Below are 21,240 nucleotides of genomic sequence, written 5' to 3'. Positions count from 1 at the left end.
GTATCTGTACGGGAAAAAACATCGATTCACTGTGGAGGAAAATGAAATAGTAAGCTTACCAGCAAGTATGCGGCCTGTAGGGGGGGTGGGGGCAACACAGCAACAAAGAACGTCAAGCGGAAAGTCAGAGGCTGAAATAATCTCATGGGTGGCGGCAATGGAAAAGAAACCTGCCATGAGCAACTATACCCGCGAGGAAAAAATGAAATCAGGAAAGAAACAATTTATGATAACTCAAAGGGAAGCATATTAAAGTGGAGAAAAACATCTGAAGTGAAAATAGGCTATTTCGGCCACAATTTGCCGCAAGAAGTACGTCAATACGTTCAGCAGAAGTGAGCCGCTGTGCGCTCAAGCCAGTGGACTCGTGGCGGCTCCCGGCGGCGGTCGCGGTATCTACGCCACTTAGCCGACCGCAGCTTGATGTCAGCTATCGGCCAATAGCAGCCGTCTAAGAGAGTGACGAAATAAAGCGTCCGATGACGAAATAGTGCGTCCAGAAGGGACAGGGCCTTCTGTTCAAAAGACGACCGTTTGAAGAGAAAGGTGACTTCGCGATCCTCTTGAGAGCTCCATGCACCGTCTACGACAGCAAAATTTGACCGAGATGTTCGCAGCAGCGTACGCTACGTGCGGACCATGTTATTTAACCAAGCCTTGGGGTGCTTCAGAGCCTCTTTAAACTCAATTTGGTGCTGAAAATTTACAATCGCAAGAATTAAATCCAGGAAACGTGGTCACTTTCTTCGTGGCACAATCGCCATGTTTGAAAGCTACAATAGACACCAGTGTCAGAGTTCTCGCGTGAATTTCGCCGGAAACGAATTTCGCCGGAAACGGAAACTCACATTGTGAGCACACGGCGCTCTTCTTGACATGACGAAATTACAGGCCCACAGGGCAACCATTTTCAGTTTATTGATACTAAAAACTATGTACAGCACTGCTCCGAGCATGCGAGAATACGGGTACACAATTATCTTTATTTTGAACAGGCTCAAGAAGTTCGTATATTGTTTAGATGACCTTAGCGTCTTCGACTTGTCCGTAACCAATAGGAACGTTGCGCTGCAAGCTCTTAATGCAACAGTAAATGTGTTTCACACTTTTTAATGGAGAGTTGTAATATTCCTAGTGTGTATTACTTTGGACTTGGTCAAATAACGCAATACTGTCAAATTTCTTAATGGCGGCCTTTCGAAGCAATCAGACGTAGAAACCTTCTCATAATAACGACAATATTCGCAATATGAAGAATATCACGACGTCCACAATGCAGGCGTAAAACACCAAAAGAACCCCTGCTTTCTAATGATATACTTACATCTGTTTCGTATTTTGACGTTTGAGTTGTTTCTTGAACTATAGGAAACGATAAGGCTAAGTACGTGCGTCTAAACATAAGGCGATGAAGGTAGTTCTTTGTGTCACGTGAATGACTTCCAAAAAATCACGGTTTCGCTCAAATGCACGAAATGGTTTCACTGAGTGTCTCATAAAAGCATTTCTATACGTTTTACTTGCATTCAAATGGACTAATCGTACTTTCCAACGATCTTACCGTGTCCATAGAATGCAATCCGTTGTTGCACAGGAATGACGAAGGCGCTGTGTCTTGCTCCAAAGCAGTCGGCTGGCGAGGGCTCCCCGAGTAGGCTGCTAAGCCCTGTCAAAAGCAGAAGTGTTTTCAAACGAAAGTTTACACATTCAGACGTAAGAGTGTGTGATACGCAGTGTTCGAGACTAAAGCGAACACGAAACTAATGGTGCTAGAAGCAAAATTTAATCAATAACTTTCGAGAAGCTTGCGAATACGGTATAGTCTTCGTAGAATTATTCCAATTTACCCATCCGGCTTTTCACAACGTTGAAAAGCTTGCCCTTACACTGTACATTTTAAAGCAAGTATTGTTAAACGCGACACTTTTTTTTGCAAATTCGGGGGGTCTTAGAAGCACACGCGGCCATGAAATATCGATCGAAGTATATGAAGACATCACTGTGGTCCTATTAACATTTGTGCATATCCTTACGGCCTAATCAGTAATGCATTTTGTCTGTCGTGATGACAAAGCAAAGGAAAACGAATTTTGTCAAGTTCGGTAGGTCTACGTAGACTGTGCTCCTGTTCTATGAAGTTGCGTGGCAACGAAGCTTACTGGGGTTTTATCTCACGCAAGGACGCAGATATTCCACCCCTACGAAAGAATACCTACTGACAAATGTCACGTCTAATCACAATTTCACTTCGATTGATTGTGTTTCCGGTGGAAAATTGTAGGTTTCTCAGGGACGCGTGGTGCTCTAGTACCTTATGCCCAATGTTGATCGGATGACAATTATCACCGTTTTACTTCAATTTCGTGATATCTTGCGCACATATCCTTATTGATGAATACGCAGTACTTTACTAGAGGGCCAAATCGTCAATAGCCCCCCCCCCACCCCCCCATTGTTGGATTCCCTAAACTTAATGTTTCAAGCATGCGGCACACCCCTCACGGGATGCAAATTCACTCAACTTATTACAGAACAAAGCGAACACCACCTCTCGTTTTCGGCTTCAATGTAATAATAAATTACTTGTGGTGCCAATGTCAGACCGAAAATGAGTTTATTACACACATTCTGCAATATACACCTTTTTACACACGAGTTCCAATCGGATGTCTATTCTGGTCTGGCTTCATCTTTTTCCTGGACCTTTTGATGTAACACATCTATCATCTCTCCGCGTTTCGAATGGGTCCGTATTCACCGGATAGGCTCAGCGATAGGCTCAAGTAAGATAAATTTTTATTTTCAAAAGTAGTATAACTCGTAGATCGCACACTTTCTGCCCAAAAGGAAGGCACGTGCCACGTTAGAAAAAAAAAAGAATAATTTGTAGATGGTAAACAGACAATACGCAAACTGCCACAGCAATGATGATGAAGTCAGGTTTCTTTTTTTTTTACCACTGAAGACAATAATACCGTTCGAGGCCTTAAATTTAGTGAATGTAGTGTCGACATGTTGATGCTGCCTCGCAATATCGAGAACAGTGCGAAAAATTCAAGTGTCGCAAGGTAACAAACGACGCTCCGCGCAACAAATGTACGAGTGGTGACAGAGGGGGAGCAGCGATGACCGCTCAGCTGACGAGTACGTGACGGTGCCACACGCGACAGATCGCCACAGCAGACGCACCAACTCAGGAGTGCTATAACATAAAACTATTCCGAAGTTTTCTATTCCAATTCTGCAATCAGCACTCCGCGATTGGTCAAAAACTTTTTTGCGCCACCTCCACTTCACCCGTCTGTCATGCGACGTCACGAAAACCACTATAGCTCCCCATCTATAGCTCCAATAAAGTATTATTATTATTATTATTATTATTATTATTATGATATGACGTGTACACACCGATTATGCATGATTTGACCGAACAAAAGAAAAACTATATTTTCGATTCGACGCCTTTTCGCCATTAGCCCTCGGCTATTGGTCAAAAGTTTTTGGGCTGCACCCACTTCACCTGCCTGTCACGTGATGTCACAAAGCCGCAAGGACTCACCGCGTCAAAGTGACGTGTACGCGTTAACGATGCATTAATATGCCGAACAAAACTGAATTTGCTTCTGAATAGCCGCAGGCTGCCCCGTTCCGAAAGGAATAAAAGATGGCTGCCGCCGATCACTGATGCACTGGCTACTCGCATCTGTCAGAGAGCATGGGTTTATTTGCGTATAAATCTTTTTGCGTGGCTGTGTAACGCTTTCGGGCCCTTTTGGCACGCTTACGACCTCGTTCTGCCAACTCTGCTGAGGATCCGTTTTAGTGTCATTCTTAAGCTTCCGTTGCATGCCGTCGCGATTTTCGGCAGCCACTGCAAGCTAAGTAAGGGAAAGCGGACCTATCGCAGACGCCGGAACCACCCTCCTCACGCGGTTATCGATTTTCAATACAGTGGCTCGGCCCTATCGAATCCCTTTCCACTTGAGCGTGCTCCTTCCCTCTTGTCAGCCAATTAGATGAGACAAGCCGCTCAGTGTAGGCAATGTTATTTATTTTTCAAGCAAACTTTTAAGTGACCTCCTATGAACGAGGAGAGCGTTTGGTTGGTCTGTTCAGAGAATGATGCGGGTGACCGCCCGATGCTTGCGTCAGCGGTTACGCAAATTTGACGTCAGGAGATTGGAATAAAAACATGATGGAATAGTTTTACGTTATAGGGCCCCAGCTTGGTACTTGGTACATTTTTCATTTTAAGCACTCCTGCTGTGCAGTCCCTAAAGAGCCAATGCAGTATAAAATCTAAAACATAGACTGGCATTCGTGAAAAACGTCACCGAAATATGCAATAGTGAAAAAAAATGAGATACGTCATTTGCAATAGCTTATTTGCCTCCGCTAATTACCGGAGTTTCGTGCCATGAACACACGGGGTAAATATGGCGCTTTAGCGCGCTATCGCATATTTAGGTTGCAAGATGTATAACGGAACAATCGGTAGAAACACAGTAAAAGAATATTGTTACTGTATATATATATACATATATACATATATATATATATACATACATATATACATACATATATATACATATATATATACATACATATATACATACATATATATACATATATATATACATACATATATATATATATATATATATATATATATATATATATATATATATATATATATATATATATATATGTGTGTGTGTGCGTGTGTGTGTTGTATTGGTATTGGTGACTTACAGGAGGGACAGCAGTGATGACTGTCTCACAAGAGCGCGCAACGGCTGCGCACGCGACCGATCGCAACAGCGGATGTCTGCCACCGTCGGCGCCCTCTGCAAAAGAACACGCCAACGTTGAGATGAGGGGACATGTTCGCTACACTGAGCAGAGCTTCAAGCTAAGAGCACTAGAGGGAAGTTTCACTAGTCGGTATAGCACCTTTTATAGACAACTGGGCCACTAGACTCCACCAGAACATAAAGGAAAACAGTAGCGAAAGCTACGAGACTGCTTCATACACACAGCGGTAGAGATATCGAGCCGTAACCGATTCTAATGTGTCATGGATTCGCCACAAGACTCCTTCGTACGCGTATATTGTGCGAGTGCGAGGACTATTTAAGGAAGTGGAATAAGGATGCAGCGCAAGGGGACACGAGTATAAAGTTGCCAGTACATTAAACAATTCACAGATCCAGCTTTTCGTAATACAGACTGAATTCTTTGCGACAAAGTCAATTTACCGATACAGCTTGTATAAAAGGTTGACCGCATTGCAAATTTTCTCCTCACTGCAACAACCAAGGCAACTTTTCTGTGTTTGCAACAGCGATTGCTCGACAGGATAGACTGCGATGTCATCATAAATGTTCTTGTGACCCAGCCTTTCTGGCCTACTGACGTCACAATTACTGCAGGGTCCGTCTGATTTTGATCCGATTCATATATATAGCAGAAAAGCACTATGTAGAGTAAGACTTCTCTCACTGGGGAGCGTACGCCGAGAAAAGCTACTTCGTCGAATACGCCTAAGAAAAATGCAGGTGTGCGTCATGTAATTTGATGTAAGATTAAGTATGCACTCAGGTCACGATATGTGACGTTAATTAGCATGCGGCGGACGTCACAGATCTGAACCTATTTGCAACCGAGGCACAGTACACCACAGGTGTCGCGACCTAGACTTAGCACGCCGCATACTGGAAGCATAAAAAGCGTGCAGTTGATTTGATGTGCAGACGTGGCCGTAATACATCAGTGTAGTTATTCCGTAGTAAGCGTTTTCAATCAAAAGCAACCACACTACAAAATGTGCATAGTGAGACGTCTATGACCACCCTGCACGCATACAGCTTCTGCAGCTTCTACATATATCAAACAATGTACAGACCAGTTTACGTAATGTGAGGTCTACATTGGTCTACCAAGCACATACGGGACTATTTTCTTACCCTCTCTGCGCACGAACTGATGAGGACACGAAATGACATCCAGAACCGCACAGGGAATTCCTACAATGAAGAGATACGTTTCGGGCCGATTAGAATAACCATGTGCTTAAATATCATACAGGATCGAGATGCGGGCGAGCTGATAGTTTCACGAAGCGAATGCAGTGCAAGGGAAGTGGCGTAATTAAGTGTTAGGTGTTCGTTATCTCTATCCGTTAACTAGAGACCTATCTTCCCTCAATTGGGTGCTTTGCGCTGCGTTCGAGCAATACCATTAAATGTCAACGTATCGGAGACGTACACGCCGGCAACGCCAATTGCGGATGCGCACACATTTCGGAATCTCTTAAACTGTTTCTTAATAAAAAGAAAAGAATACAACTTTCGCGCTTTTTTTATTAACACATAACTAACCTACACTGTTTCTCAATTTCTTTCTCACGATAGCCTGTAGGCTGTCGTTCTTTCTAAACCATTTTTTTTCAGGGAGAGTTTCCAGCAGTTCCTGTGACATGGCAAAGCTCAGTCAGGGAGCACAGAGTAATTATCTTAGCGCGTCGTCGTCGTTTATCGGCCCATTTCCTTTCGTAAAAACAAATATTTCGCGTATTTAGGCATATTAGCTGCCAACCGTTTTTCTTGTGGTAATTTGCAGCGGGCCCCTATTTTGTAAATATGTTTTTCCCAGTAGCTTTGCACTGACAGGACGAGACGAATGCATAGTTGATCAGTCCCGCAATGGCTGTGCGGCGTCATGCAACTCGGTGAAAGGCAATGAAGAGGATAAACATCGGCTTGAGAAATCAAGGTTAAATTATTTCGTGCCTTTTTTTTCGTTTTCTGTTTTCTCACCGCTATTGGCGTCGCAATAAGGTATTTCGCTAGAATAGCAGCTTGGGCTTGTTGGTTTTCCATCCTGGTGGATGGTCAGCGCAAAACGTAGACGAGACACGAGGCGAGAAGACTACACCCCAAGCGCCGACTTTACACAGCGTTTATGTGAAAGGAACACGGCTTCTTATACCTTTGGCCACACGTGTCACAGACGCGTAATTGCACATCATGTGAATCACGCTCTTTTTCTGCACTCAAGATCATGATTGTACGTGGAAAAGCTCGTTTTTTTTGTGTTAGTAACGAGAACGACGTAATAACACATGGGTAACGAAGTCTGGCAATCTCGGCTGCCTCAATCATCTCCCTTACCAGCTGGTCATTGCGTTCTTTCAGCACTTCACGGCGTCTCAATTCTGCTGGCGCAAACTTTAGATGCACAAACGAGAGACTAAAGGAACATAAACTTAGCGTCGAGCAGGCGAACAGCAATCTAGGTATTCACGTCATGGATTGCCCCTCTAAAGCTAAGTGCCGCAGAATTCAGATGCTGTGAAGTGCTGAAAAAAACACTCAATGACCAGCTGGTTCGGGAGAAAATTGAGGCAGCCGAGATTACCAGACTTCGTGACCAATGCGTTAGTAAGCACGGCGTCCTTGTTACTAACAAAAAAAAAAAGAACTCGAGCTTTTGCATGTGCAAAAAAGTGCAAAAAAGTGCGTGTTATACATGATGTGCAATTACGTGTCTGTGACACGTGTGGGGAAAGGTTAACGTTGAAAATCGGCGCTTGTTATGTCGTGTTCTCGTCTCGTGTCCCTTCTACGTTTTTCGCAGTTAAAACCAGGAAATAAGGCAGTTGTGCGCACTTCTGCCATTTACTCAACGATAGTCTGCGACCTCGTTATAAAAGTTCCTGCGAGTGCTTGGACAACCGAAGCAGCACTTGACACCAATTCCTGTTCACTTTCAATTATGTTTCGGAAGCTATACAAGCGAAAATAAAACACTATTCGCGGTTCGATCCCCAGAACAAGACAGAATAAGACAAAACATTTTCTTCAGCTGCGAAGCTTTCTTTGAGAAAGCCGTACGGGTTTCCTTCGAAGCTATCTGCTACGATCAGGTGAATAATTTTTCCATTCCTCATCTACAAAGTTTCTTTTTTTTTTTGCAGTGGAGTACAATTTCGGAGCTTGCAGCATCCCTAATGGCACAGCAATTCCAGCGAGGACAAAGTTCTGAAACTGCTCAATTCCAGACATGCGGAATCCCCAACATTTACACAAGCAAAGCGCATGAGCCGTACGCACTAGAAAAAGCAAGTGGTGAAAAAAGTACTTCATTAATCCGCTCATTTCTCACTTTTCATCACATTAGTATCCAAAACAATTTTGGCTGTTTCCTCCTTCATTCAAACGAAAATCAAGTTGCATTTTTTAGTTGAATCTTAACTCTGCATTCGGAATTACTTTTTCTGGCGTCACATTCTGCCGCGCAGTCACCCGTTTCCATGCATTTTCTTTTCGAGCATCGACTGTAATATGAACCATCTACGGAGATTACGGATCGGATTGATGGTCCTCAACAAGTTAAGCGCAAAAATATTTGGCGACGATGCATGACGCTTAACGATGTAAGCATTAGAGCTGCATTTGTTATCGTAGCCTTCCCCAGAGCTGCGACGTTCTTTAGATGTGCGCGACAGTGAAATTTTGTGACAGTGAAATTTCGCGACCCGCATCCGACCATACTGTCGCCAGGATGTAACGATTCAATTTATTTTTATAAGCGCTTCCACCGAAACATGCTGGTGACAGACAAAGCCTGCTTGAGCCTTGTCTGAGGTCTGTAGCTATCACGTAATGAAGGCATGTATTACAGTTGAGCAGTTGCCTACGTCCTTTTAATCTTCTCCCTGTCGCGACATGTAACTATCGCAAGTGGCGCCATCTGACGTTTAAAAGGTTCATTTACCCCACTCACCAATTGCTTCGGGCTCCCTCTCTGGCCATCTGCGGTCGCCATTGCTCAATGTCGATTTGTTTTCTACGGAAGGATGACGATCACCTGCGATCATCTGAAGTGGATGCCACAGCAGGTCGCGCTGCGATTGAGGGAGAGGGCGTTAAGACTCTCAGGGCTGACGCTAATGCCCAAGCAAAGCGCTGTACACAGTTAAAGCGATTACATGAACACAGAATCGCTGGCGAAGAGCTTCAACGATTCCTATGTGGTATTGTTCAAATTACTTGCCCTTATTTACAAATACTGCGGTGTCGCTACGAGATGCTATCCCATGGACGGGTACAGAAACGTGTTACACATGTCGAGTGATAATCAGAACTGATGCAACAGCACACGTGCAGCAACGCTTGTACAGCGTGGCACAGCGTAATAAGCTACAGCTGTACAGCTGTAGCTTACTGTAGCGTACAGCTTGTACAGCTTGTACAGCGTAGTAAGCTATTGAAAGAAATTCAATAGCTTACTGCATACGCGGAAGGGTATAATAATTTTTTAACCGAATAGGTACAGAGCTGCATTCACGATTTTGAACAGGTACACGAACAGGTACATGAACAGGTACATAATAATTTTTTAACCGAATAGGTACAGAGCTGCATTCACGATTTTGAACAGGTACATGAACAGGTACATGAACAGGTACAGAGGTACATTCAACGAGCACACAAGCAGGTGTTACAACTAAGTGGTTATATGGCGAGGGAGTTACTGAACAAATCGCCATAAGGCCATTCCTGCACGGTGGCTTGAATACCATTCCACAGTCCGACCGTCGATAGAAGAGCAAGTTTAAAAACTGTACACGCGCACTTAGAATGGAACGAAATGAAGGTGTCGAGTATAAGACGAGCGTCACAGGCATGCATGCGAATGAAACCGTTGCCATGACGACTGAACGAACCGCGTTACCACCCATTGTGGTACGTGGTACGAGGTGACGAGGCGTTCTCCCGTGCGTCTGTGTGCAAATGTGTGTTGTGGATAAAGTCACGGGTATGGGATAACAGACTAGATTTGAATATCAAGCAGACCGAAAAAAAAAAGGCTTTTCCCCAGGTTCGACTCCCCAAGGAAATACGCACGCTTATTTCGCGACATTGTACCTCCCGATCTACTTAAGAGGAACTGTATAGGAGGCTGCGGCCAACTGCCTCCGCTGCCGTTCCGGCAAGGACGAGATGAGCGCTCTACAAGACTGCGTGTGGATTAGTCACAAAATCTGCTTCATTCTCAGCGTGTCAGAGATATACAGCGCTGGAGAGGAAAACCGCTAAGGCGCACACAACTGCTACGGTGCGCTTTGTCGATTATCAAAAGGTACAGTTTAGGCTTTATCGACTTCGGCGACATTCAAACTAAACTGTTTTAATGGAATGACGCTGATACGCTTACACCTGCGATTGGCTGGCAAAATGAGTAGTATCCTAGAGTCGGAAAATTTCCTGTCAAACAGCGTGGCCGCCCAAGTCCGCGCTACGCGCAGTTTCTGCCTAGACTACTTTCCATAATTTGTTATATCGGCGAAAAAAAAAAATACGTCTTACCCTTAAAGTTCATTAAGTGAAATACGATGCCTATATTCCAATATCCAAAACCCTCAAGCGAATTTCCGCGAAGACAATATATCATGAATGAATTTAGGCGTTTTACGGGCGAGAACTACGATTTGATTATGAGGCGCGCCGTAGTGGAGAGTCCGGATTAATTTTGACCACCAGGTTTCTGTAGATTTGGTGCTGAGTTTTTTTTAGCTGAACAAAATTTTTAAATATTGCCTGTGGCAGGTAATCCAATCCTAACTATTGAGCTAACTTACTCGATCATGAGGCGGCGATTAGCCCCCATGAGAACACAAAATGCTTAATGAAGTAATGTACAACATAATTACACCAAGTATTTATTTAGTTATGAAACATTGTGCACTTGATGACTGACTTGAGTCCACGAATTGTAGCTACTGAGTTTGCAGGGCTTATCTACTTGGAACGAGTCACCAGGATGGCAGGCGAGTCTGTCGTATGGTAACATTTGAGACCTTTTGTCACTTTTCGGAATTTGTTTCAAATCGAGACGCTGCCACTTTTTTCCCCCATTTTCTACCATTCCTAAATTGCTATCTTGAACTAATAACATTTCCACATCAGCTTTTACTCTTACTAATCGTTTACCCTGCACAATTGTTCCTTTTTGAACAATTCACCACAAGGATTTGAATTGTCCTATGTGCCGCAGACAATATTTAAACAACTATGAAAAAAAAAGAGACCATCACGCAGTGCTGAAGAACAAGGCATATCTGCGACTATTGCGCTATGTTGCGGAAGGCTCACTGACACAGGTTCACTGCTAGTTAATTGCTCGCGTGCGTCTTCTGCTTGCATCAAACGCTTTTTTTCCTCCAAGTACGTACCTACGCGCCTAAATTTACGCTCTGCTGTTTAATCAATACGCCGAAATGTTAACTCGTGCCAACAGTGTACGCCCCCTGCGAGCCGCTCCTCAAATCGCATCGATGTTTATAAGGATCCAAACAACGCAGTGGTTCACAGTATAAGTGGAACTTCACCATTAGTAGTCGATCGAATACGGGTGTTTGTCAGGCTGGAGCCAACGTTTCGACTAGGGGACACGCCCTCATCTGGGTAACAAGGGGGGGGGGGGGTATTCCGTAAGAGTCCACCTAGTGGACTGTCCATTTCGGCCGCTGCTGATTGGATGCAGCTGTACGAGCGCGGAGGAGATGAGCGCGGCCCCAGCCAATCAGCAGCGGCCGAGATCGGACAGTCCACTATAGGTGGACTCCTACAGAATACGTCCCCAGGTCTAAGCAGATCCTGGCCGGAAGTCCTCTTGAGAAAATGTCGGCTCCCGTTCGAGACATTCTCTGATCGACCACTGCCGATTTTATCAGGGTAAGCGTTAATTTTGAAAAAAATTATGGGGTTTTACGTGTCAAAACCACTTTCTCATTATGAGGCACGCCGTAGTGGGGGACTCCGGAAATTTTGACCACCTGGGGTTCTTTAACGTGCACTTAAATTTAAGTACACGGGCGTTTTCGCCGTTTCGTATTCGTAAAAAAAAATAACGTTTACCTGGGCTGTTCCCGCGCCCCTTGGAAGCCGACAGTATGCGTCACGAAGGCGCCGTGTATTGGCAAACAGCTCCAAGGGCCCTCCGAGTACGCTGCAAGACGCCGCCAAGAAATGGAAGCCGCTTTCAATAAAGCTTTGTGAAGCATGCTTACGGCGCTAACGATGGCAAATACAAATAAATACAAATACAAAAATACAAACGAGGACAAATATTCGGCCTCTGCATATATGTCGCTTATTTCATGTCTTCATTTTCTTCGGCCTTTTTTTTTCATTGAAATAAACGTAAATAAAGCAATTGTTACTGCTAGCATGCAACGGTTGCTCTTTTCCACTTTGTTAATATACATAATTATTGAAGTAAATACAGAAAAACAAATTCAATCATTAGGTTATGTTTGAATAAAACGAGAATGCGCATTGATACAGAAAGGTGGAAGTTATCAAGTCCTCGTAATTTTTTTTTTTGAAGACGCACAAACGCGATAATCACAGGCACGGACCTGACAATTGCACAATTGGGGGAGGTCAATATTCCCCCAATATAGGCCAGCGTCCTGAAAGAAGCGTTCAGCTACGTTCGTTACGTTGCTATTTCCTTAGCGTCGTAACTACGCTCAAAAAATGACAGTGACCTGCTAGAACTGCTTTCGGCCAATAGTAACAAAGGCCATTCGCAAAACACTCAAGCTACATAAAAATAACCGTGTCGGCACGGAGCAAGGCCAATGCAGTGCTGCCCGGTTAAGGCAGAATGACCGCAACGGAATCGAACGGCATTGTGTTTGCATGATTGCTGGAGAAAGAAACTTGATAGGACAGCGGAGTGCGGGGGGGGGGAGGGGGCGAGGGCAAAAGGACACCAGAAAGCTACAAAATATTCGGTTGGTAAACCTGAACATGCATGGACGAAGCTACGATCACACAACTAAACTTTCATTTCGGCGGAAACGGTATCATTGAAGAGTCAACTAGCAGCCTTCCGTTGTCTTCGGTGGTAGAGGTCGTTGACAAAGAGGGTTGCGGCCGTATACTTATGCAGTCCCAAGGACAAGAAGGCAGGCTGGCCCGCGTCTGGGTCGAAGAACTTCTACGCGTCCCAAACGCCCGTCTTCTTGCACCAGGGACACACAAAAAAGGGACAGGTTGAAACCCACGCGCCAATCACTCGACCACGTCAGCGTTTCGGGATGCTCTCAGAACCACAGATACGGGTGACGTGACGCTGGCCCATTTGGAACAAGCGTCCAGCGGAATGTAAAGTCCCAGGTGGTTCCTATCAGCCCACGGATGTCTCCGTGGCGTACGTACTAAAAAAAAAGGATGCTGGCACATCGTAGCCCGAGGACTGACTTTCTGAGCCACGACGAACGTAGACCCCTCGACAGGGCCCTCCGAAGTATGGGAATGGGACGACAATGACCCGGTTCAACGACATCAACCATTACAAGATGCAAAGATTCACGTATCCGCCACCCCATCCACAACTCACTAGATCGCAAGCTGCCCAGTGGCGAGAACTACAAACCAAATCATACAAGAGCCCGATACTAACGCACGCAATTTATCCAGACATATACACACATATATGCAAAGTGTGTGGCACCAGAGCCACGCTGGAACGCATGCTATGGGAATGCCAGGAACTAATACAGGACAATGCCAGCGAAGCCTCCATCGACAGCCTCTGCGCGCGATGGCAGGCCGCGCTGCTCAGCTCGAACCTGGAAGACCAACTCTGGGCAGTCCAGCGGGCCAAGGAAGCCACCTAGAGTTAAGAACTCTTGGCCGTAACCTCAGCGTAACCTCGGTAACACGCCGGACGCGAATCGTTCGGATTCGAAATAACGTTTTCTCACGATAAAAGTTTTCTCACTCACTCGCGATGAAATTCAAGAACTAATGCCGGGTGCCCGGACCGGTCGTCCTGTCGAAGGGGTGGCGCGGCTTTATAGGTGCAAGCGCGGGTGAAGCCGGGTAGAAGTTGCCCTGGAGAGGCCACTCAACCAGGAAGAGCCGGTTTTAGAAGGTCGCGTGTCCACCAGCACTGCTCGCGCCAAGTGGTTAGCACGAGGCGCTAGCCACTTGAGTGCGGTACCCCACTGAGTCGAGCAAGCAAAAAAAAAAGAAAGAAAAAAAGGAGCGCCCAGCAGCAGGCAATCTATGACAAAGAACGCTTCGCTTTAAAAAAAATTATGTAAGCGCTCGTAAAAAAAAAAATCAAGAGTGCCTTAATCACGCCCAAATGTCTTCGAATGAAATTAGTTTGCTTCTTAAGTTTTTCTACAGACGCCGATACGCAGACCTGACGCATCCGTGGCTGTGGTCGTGGCCTATCTCGAAGCTATAGGCTTAGCGTTCCAACCGTTTACTCGGTCGAGTGACATTAAGTTACATGAGCCGTATAAGGCGATGTGAATGGGAGGGTGTAAACGCGTATAAGCAGGTAGAAAGATGATTCACTGAATGAGCCTGCCGTGCACTGCGTCGGAGACGTGTGACTGACAAAAGTTCGACACAATGCGCAATCGAAGACGCTGTGATGCGTCGACCTTAGGGTTAGCTACGCCGTTTCCTTCGGAGCCGCAACACCTCTCTCTCCTGCAGGTTCGATTCCTTTCAAAGCTAATGTTTTGGGTGAATTTGCTGAGCGTCTCTGCATTTTCGTAATGCCAGTATTGGCATTTGACTCGGTTAGTGCTAACCGTAACCCTAACCAACGCCCCCCCCCCCCTGTTCTTGAACACGCAAGCAATTCCAAATTTAAATTCATTTTTTTAATTTCGTTTGCTTAAACGGAGGCTCAGGTTTGTATAACCATCGCGTTGGGGTTAGTATACGACTCCATACGACGTCTCGTACGCTCGATAAAGTATCAAGCGTTTCCGTCGAAGTCGCAAGCACATCTCTTCCCGACCAAGTCGCAGCTGTTTCAAAAAAGACGAAGCAATATCCTTCCTCTTTGAAAATAATGTCCCAGCTCCTCAAGAAAGTCCGGCAGCCTCAACGATCCGCAGGAAAGAAAAAAAAACATGCAAGGAGACTGATTCTCACCGCGTCTGCGATGACGTGTCCAGGACCTAACGCCGGCACACCTTGGGTGCCCTCCCTGTCACAAAGACCATGGCTGGGTGAGCTGCGTCTCTGCCGGTCCCCGTTCTCAGAAGCGGTGTGGCCAGTCCGTGGGCCACCGTTGACTTCGCTCGCGGCCTGGAACGGCGACCACCGCCAGCGTGATGGACCGCGCACCGGACACGTCCTGCTCGTTCGATGGCCACGTCAGAAGAGCGGTGGCTCGGTGGGTAGTCCAGCCGAGCACGAGCCACGAGCCTCGCAGATCACGCGATTTGTCTGTTTTTTTTCTTTCTCTTTCTTTCTTCTTAGTTTATCTTCGAGAAGAAGCTCGCGTGCTACGAACCACGGCCGCACTGGAACGCTCGCGGACAACTTTCTGTGGCTCTGAAGAGAAAGCCATATATGGGAAAGCTACGGAGGCAAAGCGCGCGCAAGTGAGGGCGCTTCTGAAAAGAGTCCCGCGTTTTATTACGCGTTAGGTCAGGATGGGGAAGAAAAAACACAAACACCTTATTAGCGACGGCTAAGTAAGTGTTGCAAGCAAGATACACCCCTGAGTGTAAAAAGTTTACTTATTTTGAAGCATTTCCCTTTCGCGTCTGAACAAACGCGCAACCCTCGCACATGGCAGCTACGTCGATTCGACGTCTGTCCCGAGCAACGGAAAGCACCGTGAAAGCACTGCCAAACGCTGCCGCACTACTTGATGATAGTGATCTAAAGAGAGGAAAGACGCTTGATTGTGCTCCCGCGCCGATTCTCGCCGTGGCTGCATTTGCAGTGCAGCCATCGACGCACCCTCCTACGCGTCCGTCTGCTTCTGTCGGCGTCTGCTAGCTGCTGTGGCGTCTGGCCAACGTCTAGAAAGACGCTATTGACGCAGAACTACGTGGCGTTTTTTTGTTTTATTGCAGCGAATGCGTAAAGAAGCATGACGAAGCTGTTAAGGGCTACTTTCCCCAGGATTGTGTCTGTGTGTCGACACAAAATTCGAGCCTTCTCATCGGGCGTACCTCAACACTCTCTCAGCCCATTTACTTTCTTCCATATTCCTCAGTAGTTCTTCATAATCAATTTTACTGCGAGATTCCCTCACTTCAAAACTAGTCCATCCCCTATCACCCTCCACAGTTTCATTTATAGTATTCCCGTGAGCGCCCAATGCGAGGCGACCCACTGACCTTTGGTTCCCGCCGAGTCCTGATTGTACCCCTGATTTAAAGCAAACAACCGCATTTCCAAAAGTAGGTCCTGAAACCATTACACCTTTCCACATACCCCGGAGCACCTCGTACATATTGTATCCCCATAGCGCTCTGTGCTTAATTACGGCTGCATTTCTCTTCCCCTTTACTGTTATTGTTTTTTCCTGTGTTTCCACATAACTATTGGCTTCGTTTATCCATGTACCAAGGTATTTATATTCTCTTACCCGAGGTATTTCCTGGGCCTATATTGTCACTGTCTGTTCACTGTTTTCATTGAATACCATAACACCTGATTTTCTAACACTAAATTTCAAACCTAAATTCTTGCCTTCCTGTCCACAGATATTAGCGAGACGTTGCAAATCCCTTTGCTTGTTAGCTACCAACACAATGTCGTCCGCATAAAATAAACCTGGAAGCTGCTGCTCTACTACTGTACCCGCCTGTCTGTATGAGAGATTAAACCCGATATTAGTTCCTTCTAGCTCCCTCTCTATCCTCACCATGGACATCATCAACAGCAGCATCAACGCTGGTAGCGTCATGTTATGACGTGGAGTTTAACCACAGAGCGCACGAAGGAACCGTCACTAACTCACCTTATTCTCCATAACCGCTGGTGAAAAGCGCTTGTAGCAATACAATCGCTCCCGTGTAGTTCATACGTTTCTTTTTTTCAACGAGAACATCGAGTGGGCAACTGATTTGCTCTTCGCAGTCACCGGTACGCAGATTCTTGTAGCTGCCCCTGTTACTGCGCGTGCCTTCACAGTATATGCAAATGGTCTTCGCTTCGTCAATAAAGTTGTTGGGAGTCAGCGTTGCGTGTATGTGTCCTTCCCCGTTTGTCCCTGTCCTCGCGTGGTTCCTAATTTTAGCACACACATTTTTGCAAGCGCAACTTCTTTTACTGTGTGAAAAATGTTTGAGCAACAAGACTTACGGTTTTAAGACGGATGAGTGGACGGTTGTAGTCCAGACTGAGAAGACAGTTTATAGATTTTATCTTCAGAAGAACCCGACAGATTCAATCTAGCTGGCGCAGTCTCGCCTGTTACTCGAAGCTGTGAATTGTTTTTAAAGTGGGATTAATAACAATGAGATAAAAAGACGGTACAAGAACACATCGCAGTGTAATCCTCCTACAGAGGCGCAGGTACAAATCCGCGGCAAGGTAAATTTCCCAGAAGCTTTTCATAACCTGCCTCGAGGTTGCACCGTCAGGCCATGGACCCAGAACAGCGTCGTCGCAATCCGATCGCTCACCAGTGTTTGCTTATATATAGGAAAAAAGGCAGTGGCCGCCATTGTGTTAGGCGCTGCTGGGCAACAGCATGTAAAGCCCCATAAACATCGTAAAGTAGCGACAATCTCCTCCTCCGCCTTCGCTCCTCCTCGTTTCTCCTTTCTTTCACGCTCGCTCCTCGACCGTGGCGCCGCCTACACTGCTCGACCGTAGCAATGGCGCCAACATGCGCTCCTCGCCACTCCATAGACGCTTCTCGAGCAAAAATGGCGCTGATGCACGGCGTGAGGGCCCACGTGATGTTATTAGGCCAATAGCGACGTGGCGTTGGCCTCGGCCAGAGCGCGCGAGGAGGACGCGGCATTCTTCAAAGCGTGGCACTACTTTACGAAGCTTAAGGGGCTTTAACAACATGTATTGCAGCGTTGCCAGACGCCGGCCAGTGCTAGCAGACAGGGACGCGTTTATTTCCCTGTAGACAGGGTACGCGAAGTGCTTCGTTAAAGCATAAACCGTTCAGATGCACGTTTTATAACAGCGTGTGCGTGTGTGTGCAGAAAGGCTTTCTAGGTTAAAGCTACGCCCAGGCGCTACCACCAGCTACGCCACACCTATAGCTCTGGATATCGCAGGCAAGGTGTGTTAGCGTGCTCCGAGCTCTCGTGTAGACCACCTGGGGTCCTACACAGAGATCTCACTTCAATTGCCGTGCTTGGACTCCGCGTATCGGTGTCCCTAAATCCACGTTGCAACAGCTCTTAAATGGCCCTGTCTATTTATTCAATATGCTCGGAAATATGCCAGCTGACTGAGATTCGCTGCCTGGGCAACCTCTCCGAGCAGCAACAGAAGAGCAGTGTATAGAAAACAGCCACAATTGCTGTCGCCAAGAACGGGTGTGGACCGCATCGAACGCACCAAGCTCGCGAACAATGCTCCACAAATAGCTACCGAGGTCATTTTTTTTTTCTTTTCGCTTATTGTCCGCGCTATTTTGCGTCGCTTCATTGTCTTCGGGCGTCCGAGTGAATTTCTCTCGCCCCTTCAATTATTGTTGTCCTCTTGTCTTTCAGCGATCCTTCGAGACAAATGTTGACCGTTCTGTACACCAGAGCTGTCCCCAGCTGTTTGTTTGAATGATGGATGGCGTTCGAAGTGAAGCGTGGCATGCAAATAGGCCAGAGCGGAGCGCAAGCAAAACAAAATGTAGCTTAGATGCTCGGAACTGTTCCCCGATTAGCGAGGCTTAACATTTGCACCATTTGACCATCGAAACGAGTCAATCCCGTGGGCCGTGTTCAAAGTTGGGCCGAAACATCGCTGGATCGGCGAACATACGGGATCAAACATGAAGCTGCCAGCTCTCCTTGTGATCGTGGTCTTCAGTACCTCCATTCCCGCGTCGGGTCTCGTATCGAAGAAAATAAAGGTAAGTCTCGAAATGCCGTCACAACGACACATGTTGAAGTGTTAGACCCTTCAATTACGGCACATGTAAATACCCTGAAAAAAGAAAGACGTTCATTTTTTTTACCTAAATGTGCAAAGCACATTGAGAATAAGTATAATCACTAAAAGTAAAGTAAGATATTTCGAGAAATACTTTTACACCAGTAGAGGAAAGAAATATAGGCAGAAAACTGGAAGGGGGCTTCACCCCCAAGCGATCTATGTCGTCGTTTGAAGTCTGCACAGACAACTCTCGTCATACGTGAAGCACGAGCGTGCATTTCATTCGCTTTGCATCAAGTGTGCGACACCAGTGCAGCCAGGGAGCTTCCAGCTGTGTCCCTCCTCTGCATGTGCTTTCAAAATAAAGCGAGTCACGCTCCAAACCGATTCCGTCTCGTCCTGTGTTCCTGCTATGACAAAATGACATTTGTTGCTTGCCATTCAGTGTTTGGTGAAGGCACTTCGCCAGGAACTTTGTACTCAATGGGGAAACTGAGCAAGACAATTTTTTTTCTCGAAGAAAAAAAAAACAATGTTTGCGGGCATGTTGCCTGTAGGCGCAACGCTCGTCAATGAAGAACTGAATGACTAACATGCTACTGGATATGGCATTCATAAATCGGGACACCGCATGTGGCGACTTGAAAAGTTGTTTGGTTACAGAGGAAGGTCTCGGGAAGATGGGAGCTTGAAACGATTACGAGCGGTCAAACAAGGAACGTCATTGGATCCAACGTTTAGACAAACGAATCACCATTGATTATATTAAGAGCACGTGCGAACACAAAGAAATGAAAAGGCACAAGGGCACTTCGAGCATATTCGTATCGACAAAGAAATCATTTTCTTCTGGTCCTATTATTGCGTGAGAAGCTGTTGCTCCATATGATACGATTTTCAGCTTTCTAGATGGAGTCAGTAGGTTATCAAGGTAAACGTTAAATTAATATGAGCACTGAAGATAGAAGACTACCAGAATTTTATATCCATAGCACTTATGTGGTTTCAGATGGCACCAGTTACCGTTGCGGTAACATACACGCACACACACATACATGAGCTGTTGTTGTTGTTGTTGATGATGATGATGATGATGATGTCAATGGCAGTGGCCCATATTCATTCATATGGATGCTCCAAAATTCGGCTGGTTTTTCCTAAATCTGTCAGATGGATTATATTCAGAGATACTGCTAGTAACAATAACGATAATACGGTTTCTTGAGTTCAGTCTTTCATCGGAGTGATTGTGGGCTGCTCCTGATGGGGGTGATCGTCCTCGCCATATGCGTTCGCGTGAAATACACGTGGAGGGAGAAGGCGACTGGCGACGACCGACTCCGTCTGTGCCAGCTGGACCCGCCAGTCTTTACGTGACAGCAGTGCTGAACAATTTTTCTTAGTCCTACTGTGTCGCGATTTGCAACAATGAAGGTGCAGTACAGTAGTTGTCTAACACTGCAACCGATACGGATAGCGGTGCTATGAATAGCTTGGGCGTATAATGGAACTAGAAACCACGACAAACAAGAAACAGCATTTTTGTTTATTATGACGATGCAACGGAGCACAAGAAAAAACAATGTGCTAACACAGCTGTGAGGCATATTAAAAAAAATTGGTCTATTTATTGTTCTCCAGTAGAGAAAAAAAACATAGTCGGGATATTTGGCCAGCCCAAGTGCGTCAAGTCGGGTCACGGGACATTTACTCAAAAGTCGGTACTGTCCCTCTGAATTCGGGAAGGCTGGCAACAACAGATGCGAGGCAAAAATCACAGGACGCACGGAGGCGGAATAGGGTGGTAACTACGCGCCAGGCGCCCACGTTTTCTGCATGGCAGCAGTCAATGCCACATGCACGCATGTATAGCGCCAAGCGCGATTACCTCACTGTGACGGCTGCAGACAACAAGGTGCGTTACACGTGGATAAATAAGCGCACGCGTGGAGTGACTGAGAATGTTTTTTGTGCAAGAGTAATTCGCCTACTGGAGACAACCAGAAGAGACGGCAGCGGGTATTGTAACGGTTGGGGTCGGGCATGAAATAGATGGTAGCTGGCCCATGCCATCGTCCAACTTATCCACGCCGAGGACGTTGTTGAAGGGAGAGACTTGTCCTCATCGAGAACGAGGAATATGGGATTTATTTACAGTATCTACATGTGAACGTTACAGTTCATCAGTCTAACATGACTGAAAGAGGAATGCACACTGAGGAGCCGCCAACGGCTCCTTAAATACACTTTGTCCTCCCTAGATCCCTAGGTGAGGGAAAATGGCAGTTCACCGCCGACCAATTCGGAGCGTCCCAAGTCTACGTAGCCGACCTGC

The 21,240-nt window shown here is 46.1% G+C and overlaps 2 protein-coding genes across 5 annotated transcripts in view; one reads left to right on the top strand and one right to left on the bottom strand.

Moving 5' to 3' along the window:
• LOC142589859 (uncharacterized) overlaps nucleotides 1–21,240 on the bottom strand; it is a 93,498-nt gene that overhangs the window by 57,697 nt on the left and 14,561 nt on the right. The window contains exons 1-5 of one of the 4 annotated variants that reach the window (XM_075701495.1): nucleotides 14,979–16,143; nucleotides 11,925–12,015; nucleotides 8,788–8,908; nucleotides 5,967–6,026; nucleotides 4,753–4,847 (exon numbers count right to left, since the gene is read on the bottom strand). In XM_075701495.1, the coding sequence (XP_075557610.1) occupies nucleotides 4,753–4,847; nucleotides 5,967–6,026; nucleotides 8,788–8,881 (249 nt within the window). In that variant the 5' untranslated portion in view covers nucleotides 8,882–8,908; nucleotides 11,925–12,015; nucleotides 14,979–16,143. Of the gene's footprint in view, nucleotides 1–4,752; nucleotides 4,848–5,966; nucleotides 6,027–8,787; nucleotides 8,909–11,924; nucleotides 12,016–13,804; nucleotides 13,958–14,978; nucleotides 16,147–21,240 lie in introns of those variants that run through there. The other 3 variants (XM_075701496.1, XM_075701499.1, XM_075701497.1) reach the window with 3 other exon arrangements.
• Nucleotides 18,388–21,240, top strand: part of LOC142591329 (uncharacterized) — a 44,006-nt gene continuing 41,153 nt past the window's right edge. Inside the window, exon 1 of the mRNA XM_075703655.1 lies at nucleotides 18,388–18,882. Within this exon, the coding sequence (XP_075559770.1) occupies nucleotides 18,802–18,882 (81 nt within the window). The 5' untranslated portion in view covers nucleotides 18,388–18,801. The remainder of the gene's footprint in view (nucleotides 18,883–21,240) is intronic.

The sequence above is a fragment of the Dermacentor variabilis genome, chromosome 8 (assembly GCF_050947875.1).
Source record: "Dermacentor variabilis isolate Ectoservices chromosome 8, ASM5094787v1, whole genome shotgun sequence".
NCBI classification, from domain to species: Eukaryota; Metazoa; Arthropoda; class Arachnida; order Ixodida; family Ixodidae; genus Dermacentor; species Dermacentor variabilis.
The sequence above is the reverse complement of the archived record's forward strand: the minus strand, read 5'-3'. Positions and strand labels throughout refer to the sequence as shown.